At 41.8% G+C, this 12,987-nt stretch overlaps 1 protein-coding gene across 3 annotated transcripts in view; it reads right to left on the minus strand.

Annotated features, from left to right (window-relative positions):
* atp8b4 (ATPase phospholipid transporting 8B4) overlaps window positions 1-12,987 on the minus strand; it is a 258,238-nt gene that overhangs the window by 216,165 nt on the left and 29,086 nt on the right. For all 3 annotated transcript variants that reach the window (XM_051920877.1, XM_051920878.1, XM_028822519.2), the window contains exon 2: window positions 4,654-4,746. In XM_051920877.1, coding sequence (XP_051776837.1) covers window positions 4,654-4,687 — 34 coding nt within the window. In that variant the 5' untranslated portion in view covers window positions 4,688-4,746. The remainder of the gene's footprint in view (window positions 1-4,653; window positions 4,747-12,987) is intronic.

A 12,987-nucleotide genomic window follows, 5' to 3' on the forward strand; every position in this document is an offset into this window, starting at 1 on the left:
GCGGTACAGAGGGATGGCTCAGCGGCCCACTGCTTGCCTTTCTGTGTCCCCATGAGCTTTCTCAGGGATCTGCGAGACAAGTGAGGTACACAGATCATGCATGTTAGGATGCTCGGTGGCTCTAAACTCTTTAGTGTCAGTGTAGGCAGGCTTCAAATCTTGCCGCCAACAAAAAGGGCAGACCTCACCTAAGGTAGCCAAACCCCAAACTCACATGACATGGAGATAAGGCTTTAAAAGTTCTGTTCCCAAGACAACAGAAATAACATTTCTTTAAAATTAAAGATTTATTTATTCAACAGGGTCTGAGAGATGGTGGGCATGGGCTGGTGCCTCCGCCGGAGGATTACCAGGATCCTTACCCAACCGGGGCAACAGTACGATGGAAGGACAGGGGAAGGCAGTGTACTCAGGTCATTGCCTTTCCCCACATGCTAGATGCCAGCCTCCTTGGGTTACAGTACCCTTGTAGATACCCACAGGGCATCATGGGACTTGTAGTTCTGGGGGTCACCCCTATTGGGTTGCGTGGGGATCTCCAGGGGGTACTGAGAGGGATAATTGAGTCCTACTACGTCACCCGGAAGAACTCCCAAGCCACACTTTCAGGACACCAGAAGTACTCCTGGGTTTTACATAAAAGGAGCAGTCAGCTTCAGTATTGTGAGCCAAAGTCGGGAGGAAGAAGACAACGCTTGCCTGGAGGTGTGGAGGAGTGAAGAATAAAGATGGAAGGAGTGCAGAGTAACAGAGTATAATTTGTGGTGTGGGAAACATTTACGTGAGAAGGAGTTTCACATGGTTAAAACCCTTTGTTATGCACTAAAAGTGTTGTTGTGTTGGGTGTTTGGGGTGCTGCAACACCCCTGGTTGTCACAAGGGATAATAATAGGTCATAAAAGGCAAAATCTAAACCAAACAAAACCAATAAACATCAAGCCAAAAACATTATTTTGACGCCATTTTTGGAAAATACTGCTGGGAACCTACAGGATAAGGTTAGTAAAACTGTCTAAAATGGACTCTGTAACTCGATAAATACACATGGATGAAGCAAAACTGGAATTTCACATTTTATTGTAAGCGTCACACACATGGCCTGACATGCAGTACAGCCGTCACCTTAAGTGCTAATTTGTCTTGGGTCTCCCTACACATTCCACTCAGGCGCCTTCTCCGTGATGCCCTCAGCACAACCAAAAGCCAAACCTCACACTAAATAAGGCTCCTCCGGCTGCTCAGATTATTAATTGATGCACTGCAGGCCACCAAAAGGCACAGAAATCAAATGTTTTAATGATAGCCACCAGCCATCAGCGCTCGCTTCATTGCTGCTTCTCTACACGCAGCCAGCTAAGTTTTCAGAATACTAATGTCGAAAAGAAATTGGATGTTGAACAACCATACGCTGAATGTCACGGTGCTGAATTGCTCAGGGGTTTATATGGTATCACTGGGGAACATCATACCAGTTCCAGCAATAAAAGTCCACTGAATCCTATCATTCTGTAGCTTCCATTTGATTCTAAGTCTTTTATGAAAATCTGGAGCAATAGTCAGAAAAAATATGAAGGACTTATCAATCAATACAATGAGAAATGAAGGAGATCGAAGTAAACCTGTACACTAAAGCGGAAAGAGATGTTGTTTCAAGGCTCAGTGTGCCTACTTACCCTCAATCAGAGATCAGGATATACTGCGTTATTTGAAAACCTTATTATCTGAAATCATGCGGAAAAGCAACCAAATTTAAATCAAATTACCATTAAGTTCATTAATAAAATAGAAATAGGCTGTAAACAGGAGTATTTTGACATTCCAGCTCCATCTACAGGAGGCTGGCAAAACTGTAGTACATAAACGACCACAAAGTAAGGTTGGCACCACGACAGATTTAGCAGGGGTACAGGATATCAACATTGGACAGTGTAGGATTACAATACAAATAAAGCTCACGTTACTTTTGAGAGTGTCAGTGCCATCTCCGTATGGGGCATATGAGCAGCTGCTCCTCTAATCCTAATCTTGGAGCGATGCTAGAGAGATGTCACAATGGTAAACATTACCGTATATACTCAAATATGAGTCGGGTCTTGAAACCCAAAAAATCAATCATAAAATCAGACCCCGACTTATATGCCTGTTCAAAAATGTGACACTTAAATTTTTGGGTTTTTTTACATCTTCTTGGCTCTTCCAATTTCGCATCAGTTTCTCAGACGAATCGAATTTTGTTGCAGCAGCGCAGTTACCAATTTCTTTCTCCACTTCAACAACATTTAATTTAAAACCAGCTTTATATTTTCTTCTGATCGAACGCTCCATCGTAGATAAGGGATGCTCTTACGATAAAGGTGTATGAGGGTGTGAGATACAAACAACACAAATCAGTGCAAATGTTGCTTCGGAATAGTTTGGGTATCACCGTGTGGTCACGTAGGCACAATAGAGAGTGACAGGGGTTAGGAGGACACGCTGATACAGCGCATTGCTGCACCCACATAGAAACAAAAGGCCGTGTGCGCCGTGGTTACTCTCTCAGTATATCATAATCTATTGGACCAATAGCATGAGTTTTCCGCATTCGATTTATATGACCGACATTATAAAATACCAGAAATTATACAATAAAATCAAGTCCCGACTTATCCATGGGAGAACTTAAAAGCGAGTATATACAGTAATTGAAAAATGCATGCCCACTGCAACAGGCTACTAAGGGTACATTCCAATTTTTGTCTCATATCGTATTTTTCCATTTGACTGTTCAAACAAATTTTGCAATAAATTCAAATTCAATATAACTTTGCAGATCCTGAATCAGAAAAATGAATACAAATTAAATCAGACAGATGCAACATAATAGACAACCAGGAATCCCAGCTACATATAGACTGCAAATTATTTCCTGTGCAGGACGTCTGCCAATTGGTCAATGCACGACGATTTGAGTGGAATCATCACTGCCAGACCTGCACAGAGAATAACTTGTGGACACAAGCAAGGAGCGACTCTGCAAGACTCTCTAGGAGAAATATGGACATTTAAGAAAACGCGCAGCAACTTTGTTATATTGCATTTCATATTTCTCTGAAAAAGTCGAACCATTTGTCACACAAGTACAAAAAGAAACCATTTAACAGCAATGCAAGTATAAAGAAGTACTTGAAAGGGTAGCTTTCTATCTCTCCTGACAGCCAAACACCATCTTACTGTGGTGGTGACAGTATAATCATAATCTTACTATGCAACTCTGTAAACCTATAAATGAAATTTAGTTCCCCGAATTAAAATGACTAGCTTAATATAATAAAAAAAAATCAATTTAATCAAGGTATAATGACTATCTTTAAACATCTACCCAAGATTTCTGTTTACTGTATCCTCACCAATCTATGCACAGAGTGCAGTATCACTATTCAATCGATGTACAATGTTGAAGTTTTTCCAATTTGTTTCTGATTTTTAATAAATTTGCAAGTCTTTCTGAAAGCATTTTGCTTTGACATTATAAGCTATTGAGTGTAGCCTGATGGGAAGAAACAGCAAACTTATCCATTTAAAAATGAAATCTAAAACATAATAAAGTGCAAGGAATGTGAAGGGATCTAATTACTTTCTGAATCCAATGTCATTTAGATGAAGAGGTTGTAGAAGCGCTACTGGGGATTGAAAACTTCAACTCCCAGCAGTCCCTGCAGTGGCTCTGATTGGTCTTCTGCTGAGGGTGTAGTGACTGCTAGGGACAAGGAGGCCAGCGCGAGATTTAAAAGGAGGTCAGTTATACAAAGAAGGTGGAAGTCTTTTGTTGTTTCCTGTCTAGAGTTACTTGTCTGTTTGCCTTTTCATTTACTACCTGTGGATTCTTGTTTTGTCCTCGATCGTCTCCTATTTGGGTGTATGGACTGTATGGTGTCTTCCTGCAACATGAGGACTGTCTTAGGATTTGTTGTCGACCTGCGAAGAAAGGAGCCGCTCCTGATCCCATCACACGTCATTATCTCATCAGGACATACCAGTAGGACTGTCTTTAGATTCACATACTGAGAGTTGATCTCTGGAGTATCCATCTCCATCATTTCATTACATCAATTGCTGTTTTTCATGGACTTCATTGTGTGTGGTTTTTGTTAGTTGTTTGTTATTGTTGAATTTGTGTTTATTGTATAAACGCCGTAAAGGGAACTGGGGTGGGATCATTATAGTTGGTGTAGTTATATTTCGTTAATGATTGTTTAATACATTCTTCAATTTCTGTTTTATTTCCGTCTGCTTTTTGTCTGTGTGAGGGAGTGTGTGTGAGTCGGGCCAAGGCTGGGTGTGTTCCTGGAATCCCACCAAAAAAATAAATCACTGTAGAAAGCGGTGTGAATTTTAGCTGAGTTTTTTAGTCTGCTACAAGGTGGCAAGAAGGATGAGGATAAGGTGGCGGTAGGGGAATGAAATATCCATTTTCACTTAATCAAGAGAGTACATATCATAATGATGTTAAATTTAATTTCGTACATGACGTCATTCATCTGATTAGTCCATGAGCAGTACCTCAGGTCTCATGTTTTTTCTGCAGATACCAGTTTACCAAGTGAAGTTCAAGAGAAACCAATTCAAGACTGAGAGGGCAGCTTCAAATGCAATAAACCTTGAGGTTCTTACCTGAATGTGTGTGATCTCTCTGAAAAGGTGTCATGCCAGTAGCCGCATTCTTCCAACTGGTCTTTTTTTAAAACGAATAAGCTCTAAATTTACCTGAAAAGGAAACCAAAAAAATGTGTTTAATTTTTGCCAAATTCTGATGAAGATACTAACATACATTGTCCATAGCCACTTTAGTTTGGTTCATCTAGTGGGCAGCCTCTCTCCGTAGTATGTTTTTAGTTGGATTTAGATACTCTCAACTGCTGACTAAAATAATTAATGAAATTCAAAGTTCATTATGAATTTAGACAGTGTGACAGAACCAGTCAGGGCATACTAGCCACCCAACCCGGCACAGACACACACGGGAAGCACACGTATAAAATCAAAGAAAAGTTTTATTTTCTTCGCCTGTGGGCCACGTCTTCCCCGTGTCCCGTAGGCACAACACAGTCCCAAAAGCACAAAGCACAAACACAAATAAACTCCTCTTCTTTTCCTCCTTCACTCATCCCGACAAGCTTCGTCTCCCTCCTCCCGACTCTGGCTCTCAGAGTGACGACTGCTGGCTCCTTCTATAACACCCCCAGAAGTGCTCCAGGTGCTCATTGACCTACTTCCGGCAGCACTTCTGGGTGTGGAAGAAAACCCGCCCAAGAGGGCTCAGCAGTTGTTGCAGCACTCCCTGGTGGTACTCTTGGATACCAACAGGGCTGTAACCAACTCCAACTTCCATGAAGCCCTGCAGGAGTCCGAGGCACCACTGCAATCCAGGGGGGCTGCCATCCAGTGACCCAGGGGAGGTATTGTGCAGCCCGTGTTCCCCCGGACCATATACAGAAGGGGCGTCCCAACAGTAGCTTTACTGTCTATGCAGCTCTGGAAACGTGTTCAGAGTTAAAGTTTCACCATTGATTTAGGCAGCAGAGATTTACCCAACTCAAAAAAACTGAAGGAGCATTTTAATTAAAATGTGTGCGCAAATTGTTAATCGTTCTCACAATTTATTATTGTTTTTCTACCATAACAATTAGTAAAATGCTCAAAAGAGCAAAAAAAAAACAACATGGCAACCCAATAGCAAACAAGTTCCAAAACAAAATCCTTAATGAAGGCAAATGAGCCAATGAAACTAATAAATAAAAAGAAACAAAGCAATACTCATGGAGAAGATCCAACACTCCACCAAAGTGCGTTCAGTAAACTATAAGGAACTCAGTCTCCCATCTTGCCTTTATAGATGTGTGCAGTTCCCAACTGAGTTATCTGCAGTACCTTTCTTGGCCGGGAAGAAATGCAGGAACAGGACAGGACCGTCCCTGAAGGCTATTTAAACCCCCATTACACTAGGTGGCAGCATCTCTCGGGTGGAGCTCCCATTCATGCTCCCACAGGGCACCTTGGGAAATGTAGTCTTGGTTGTGTCTGTAAAAAAGGCACACACCTGCAAAGAGGTTCCACCTGACACAGAAGTGCTTCCAGGCTGTAATCATTTGACATCGGAAGAACTTCCTGTTCTGGCATAAAAGAAGACACCCATCCTCAGCCAGAGGAGCTGAACTGTGACAAAGTGGACAACACTTGCCTTGAGGAGAGACAGGGGATCTGTGGTGAAGAGAAATCTGCGCTTCTGAGGATCGTAATCTGTATAAGGTATTTTGGTCAAATAAACATCACTTTATTGAAGCTCTTGACTGTGTGTCTGCATATGTGTTTGGAGTTGGGCGCCCCCTAGTGTTCACAAGTTAAAACAACTTAAACTCTGATATCACTTAGTTCAGGGGTGCCCACACTTTTTTGTCTTGCGAGCTACTTTTAAAATGACCAGGTTGAAATTATCTACCTTCATTAAAAATGCTATATATATATATTATATATATAAACTGTGTATACTTTAGACATAAAATATATGTTGTCTTATCTTGCATAACTGAATAACCCTTATGGCACAATAACAATTCATTACATTTATGGTCACTAAAGTACGAGGGCAGTCCCAAAAGTGAGGTCTCCTATTTTTTTAGAAATACAAACAACCGTTTATTTTCTATAATGTTTACATCATTTTAAAGGTTAAAGACTTATTTATTTTTCTACATAATCGCCACTTCGGTCAATGCATTTTTGTAGACGCTGTGGTAGTTTTAGAATGCCCATGTCATACCAGCTCGCCGCCATGTCCTTCAGGAAGCATTGAACCTCATCTTTCACCTCTTCATCAGAGCAGAATCGCCTTCCGGACAAATATTCTTTCAACTTAGGGAACAGGTGGTTGTCACTGGGTGCCAAGTCCGGACTATAGGGTGGATGGGTGATGAAGTTCCAACTGCCGATCTTTACGCATGTTTTCCTCAACCTTTGCAACTGTCTCGTTGGAAATTGACGGTCTCCTGCGTGAACTTCGCACTTGGCGGTAGCGTTCAACGGGAGCTCCATTTTCAAGGGCTGCCAAGCCAAGATTGAGCATCCCAGCGAAGCCGCACATGCTTGTTTGGGAGTGGAGGAAGCACCAATCACAACAGTGTGGCCAACAGCGATACGAACAGTTTCTCTACGTCCCCACCGCTTTGGAGACCTTACTTTTGGGATTGCCCTTGTATTTGGATTTAATAATCTTCATGTGGGGAAAAGGCTGACTCGCATAAAAAAATAAGTAGAGCCGAATAATGCAGTCAAGGAGGTAGCACATTTCCTCATGTTTGGGTACTTTTCCTCTGCGAGTAAGTTCCAAAACTGTCCATGAGCCCCATACTTCAGCTGAATGTCATCCTGTAGTGTCAAAATCTCACCCTCCACTGTAGAGAAGTTTTAGGTGAAACAGTGTTGCAATTTTTGATGCGGGTGAATCCCCCTCAACATCTTCCCTAAATGGACAGCACTTAAATGTAGCGATTGGCTCAAGTAAAGCTGAGTCTTGAAACCGTCTGTCAAAGTCTGACTTAAAATTTTCAATCTGCTCTATGTAGCGTATGCTGTCAAGTTGCGCACACGCCTTCCATTGGGTCTCCAGCTCTGACACGAGGTTTTGGATGTTTCCCAAATCAAGGCTCTGCAGCTTTGAGGACAGATGTTGCATTTTTCGTTTGAAAGCATTAACTGAGCTAATCATACTGACCACGGTTTTGTCTTTTCCTTGCAGCTGTAAATTAAGCTCATTCAACATGTTGGTCAGATTGGAAAAAAAATGCCAAGTCTAGCGGCCATTGATCGTTATTAAGTTGCTTGTATTCTGCATGTTTAATGACAAGGAGAAACTCTTTTTTCTCCGGCCAGGGGTCTCGAAATCTCAGCAGGAATTTCTCCCTAGCCATCTGTCTCAATGAAGGCCTCTTTTATCATCTCTCCATCTTGGAAGGACTTCTTATGCGTAATGATCGAGTGACTCACCCAGAACGATGCTTCGGTGTGTCTGCCTTTGCTTTTGAATTCAGCCAAGTGAAAAATGATGGCTGCCCAATTTAACTGCGATTTTAGTTCCCTCTCCTTTCTCTTTCTCAGATCGCTTTTCGGAAGGAAGTCAGTTTCGTAGTTTTTATGAACAGTTTGAAAGTGCCTTTCCACATTTTCCATCTTTGGAATAGTAATGATAGATTGACAGATCAGACAAACGCACTTCGATTGTGATATTGTGAGAAAACAAATCCTCTTCCAATTCCACATCCAGCCCATACCCTCCCACGAACAATTTTTTTTTTTAAATCCCTTCTTTAGTCGATATAAATTGGAAGGCTAACTAGATCACTTAGGTAGCCGGAGTTTTGCAGTAGCTCACGCGTTTGATCGTGCGTGCGGGATGACCAGTGTGTTAGAAGAAAAGAGATCTCAGACTGGCCGCCCTGTATGTCAATCAAGTGGCAAATCCATTAGGGAGGATATATGATAGACTAACATTTAAAAAAAATTTTTTGAATGCAACGCGATCTACCTGCACTACCTTTCCGATCTACCAGTCGATCGCGATCGACGTATTGGGCACCCCTGACTTAGTTTAATCATCTAAACATCTTAGCCATCTAAACATTGTCTGATACGTGCTGCTCTCAATTCAGGTGACATACTATAACATCATGGCAGTTCTGGAAAAATCTGAGCTATGGAAGAGGGCTGCAACAGCCATGCACAGCACTTAGGAGACAACACTTATGGGCCATCAGTTATGACTCTCTCTCTGTAGCCTCCTTTGGTGCAGATTGGCACTGTTACAGATCTTGACTTGGATCGGCAGTTCACAGAGATGGGACAAACAAGAGGACTGCGTGTTGCACTCGCACCCCGTGTGGGGAGTGGATGACTTCAATCAACGTGGGTGATCAGGTTAGAGAGAAGCAGCATTATATGGGGTCTGCGAAAACACAGACATGACAGGTAGTCGAGGAGACAGGCAGAAGCAGAACATTAGTTGGAACAATGACACATCAGTTACTGCATTTGTGGCCAACTCTCTAGCAAGGTGTAAATATCTTTATAAAGTATCGTCCATACCTGACCTGCTGATCTTACAGGCGGCCATTCGTTTCTTTGCAGGGTAATCTGTAGCAAATTGACAATGGCGAAAATTGATAGCACTTGATGCTGATTCCTGCTTCAGCACATGGATTAGTCTTGATGACCTATGCAGGCATGGAGCGTGAAATGCACATAAATGTAAATTAAAGGAATGCAATTTGAAAAATTATAACTGTGACGACATGACACGAGACTTTGCAAGTCATTTTATCTGAAGTCCAAATCGAGTCACAGTTCATCAGCCAGCAAGTCGAAGTCAAGCCTCTCTTTTAAAAATTGTTAAGCAAGTCACAAGTCAAGTCAAGTCATTCACATCTGCAATCGCCCCCTGAGGTTTGACCTATGTGGCACAAGTCGCATAATACAATAAACATTACTTAAAAATACGGTAAGTCCTCCATGGATTTCATTCCCATGAATTTGCTTATCCGCTATTATAAAAGTGTAACCCACTTCGCGACACCCGTCGTTTACTCAGGCCTGTTCGTGGCCAGGTGCAGCAGTGAAATGTGAAATGGAGCAAAAACAGGTCTGTGATGCCCTCAGACGTCCGGTGCTGCATGTGTGATAAACTGAATGGATCAACCTGGTGCGGAGAGACGTCAGTAAGCCATTGACCCTCAACTGTAATGTGGACAGGGGTTTGCAATTGTACCCCATGAACGAGGAATTCCCAGTATGTGCAGATCATAAGCTCCCACTAAATAAGTCCCTACCCTGTGTATGCACTGCCCGTTGCTAAGGCTGATGGTTTAGTGAGGTCCTCAAGGCCTCTGGAGAAGCGTCTAGAACAGGGGTCTCCAATCACAGTCCTGAAGGGCCGCAGTGGCTTCAGGTTTTTGTTCTAACCCGGTTGCTTAATTAGAAAGCAATTCTGCCAATAATTTAATTTCATGGCTTGTTAGTGCTTTAGCTCTGCTATGTCAGGTCATTCTCATATCCTAGACTTTCTTCCCCTATCTAAGGATATCATCCAAATGATTTGAAGGCTAAAATGGACGAGCAATTCTCAATCATTCACTTTTTTCTCTTTACTTTCCTTCCAAGTATTTAATTAAACCAAATAATGCAAGATAAATACACACTGGCGTAAATGGTAACAAGTCAAATGGAGAAATGCTGGTCTCTTTTGTCATTCGCAGGTTATTGCTAATTAGGATCCATTAAACGCTGAATGAATACAGCTGTTTAAGATGAAAATAAGCAAGAAGCATTCAAAATCTTAATGAGCGAGACAACTAAAGTGAAGCAGAAGTGTTACTTGAGCAATTAGTGCTTCTTATTAAACAATTGGGTTGGAGCAAAAACCTGCAGCCACTGTGGCCCTCCAGGACTGTGATTGGAGACCCCTGGTCTAGAAGATAACCAAGCTTGGCTACAGAGGAAGTAAAAGTCATAACAAGGTTTAGGCAGGAATCATTATGGAGCCTCGGGGAGAGAGAGAGAGAGAGAGAGTGGAGGGCTGGCACATCTGCCCAACTCTTCCCTGCCAGTCCTCCACCTGAGCCGGCATCCCATTAGTACCTAACCCCATTTTTCACCATTACAGCATTGACATTTTCAGTTTTCAGTAATCCACGTGTATAATGAGAATTGGCTGCTTGACAAAATTCGTTAACATAACAAAATTCATCAAAACATTCAAACAGAAAAATTAAAAACATAATTATATTTACTACATACTAAACAGACAACACAAAATGACAGAATAAAAATAAAAGCTGGGGTAAAACCCTGACTCCAACCTAACCAGTCAGATTGTTCTTTTAGCTCGTCCTCCCACTTCTCACAGTTTCTCGCCTGATTCTCTTTTCAAGAGCATTTCTGATATTCTTCTTGTTTTTGTTTACGTCTTTATTACATAGCTGCTTTTATTCTAAGTGATTGACAATCAAGTTAATTAGCATCATAGACTCAATGAGCAACATTCCAAGTAAATAATAGTAATGCATTAGGATAATTACAGTTCAACTGATAATTAGGGCAGTGGTTCTCAAACTGTGGGGCGGGCGCAAAGATGTGAAAAAAAGAAAACAAGAATCGAAAATATGAAAAATACATCTATTGAAACCAAAACAAATTAACTTAAACTACATTCTGATACTAGAAAAATAAATATAGAGTTAGATAAATGTCGATAAAAGTTAAGTAGGTATAATAAAATATGCATCTATGATATATCATTAATTAAAAAAGAACAAATTGGTATTAGGGGGACACGATTAAAACTGTTATGAAAACTCGGGTCACAAATACTTAAAGGTTGAGAAACGCTCAGGCCCGGCCTTAGGCACAGGCGAAGTAGGCGACCGCCTAGGGCCCTGGCGTCCGGGGGGCCCCGGATCGACGGCAGCCAGGCCCCCGGCCCGCCCCTCCCCTCGCAATGCATTCCAAAAGTTTCAAATATCCCAAAAAATAAAAAAGGACAAAAAAACTAAAAAAAGAAAAAATACAAAAAAACTAAGCTGGGCTTAGCTACATACCGCCACGTGGTGCCCAGTGGAAACAGTTCAAACTGGCTAAATTGTAGCAACTAACTACTCCGGGCGAAAAAGGGACGCAGGGTGATGACCTCATAACGTTACAAGAAAACGTCTCCTTGGTCTAATTTTCACGCATTTCGCAGAGCTTCCAGGGGGGCTCCTGGACCCCCCTTTCACCTAGGGCCCCATAACACCTAAGACCGGGCCTGAAACGCTGAATTAGGGTGTACGCACACTAGGCACGTTTGTCCCGCACTGTGCCCCCTCCCTACTCCCCCTGTGCTTTAACGTTCTGGGTCCGGGCTCGCTTTCATCATGACCGAAAACAAATGATCTTAAGGGAGGAATTTGTAGCTTTTCTAAGCCGACTACAATGCATGTTTATCTGTAAGGTGAGATAAAAACCTGTGGTATCGAATGAAATGAGAATTGCACTATCTGACTTGTTGCATTATTGACGTCATCTCTGTTTAGCAATCACACTGTTCCCGAACCCCACTGAACCGCTCACACATCTTCCAAGCGGGCAAGAGCACAGTACGGTTGGCCCGGCACAGAGCGATCACAGTAGTCAAGCGAACTAGACTTTGTGGGGTTACATGTGGACAACAATGCATAAGCACAGAACACAAAGGGCAAGGTCAGTCGTACGGGTCAAGAACTTTTGTTCTGCCACCTCATGGGCAAGAAACAAAAAAAATATAAGAAAAGTGCACAAAGAAACACACTTGGTGTCCCAATTGCAACATCGGGCTGTGCATTGGTAAATGTCTTAAGATATGTCACACAAAGAACATGTACAATATCTACATCAGTACAGCAGTGGGCACTAGATACACCTTCTATACTGTATTTATGTTGATGTTTTGGTATTTACATGTTTCAGTTACACGTAATAACATTTTTTCTTCTTAAAAACAAATTCAACATTTTTGCCTTGTTTATCTTACAGCAAACATAACGCTAAGGTGACTACCCGCCAATTATCATCCACCATTGTTCACCACTGTGTACCTCTAACTTGACGGATTACACTTCTCACATTTGCTCCTGCCACACTAAAAAAATTCTCCATAGTTGGTTTCTCACCGAGGAAAAGCTCTGAGGTTGTCCATTGATTGCATGATGCTATTGCACTTTTTGCATACTGTACATTGACTGGGATAAAGTAAGCAGGAATTATGGGTAAATATTTAAGAATAATCATTAAACTTCAGTTTCGTTGAATTATGTGACTTTGTTAGGCTAGTCATTTTATTTCAGGGAACTAAATTTAACTTATGTGTTTACAGAGCTGCATAGTAAGATTATGATTTATGTTGTCACCGTCACTGTGATCAAACCTGTTATGTTTGGAGTCTAA

The sequence above is a fragment of the Erpetoichthys calabaricus genome, chromosome 17 (genome assembly GCF_900747795.2).
Source record: "Erpetoichthys calabaricus chromosome 17, fErpCal1.3, whole genome shotgun sequence".
NCBI classification, from domain to species: Eukaryota; Metazoa; Chordata; class Cladistia; order Polypteriformes; family Polypteridae; genus Erpetoichthys; species Erpetoichthys calabaricus.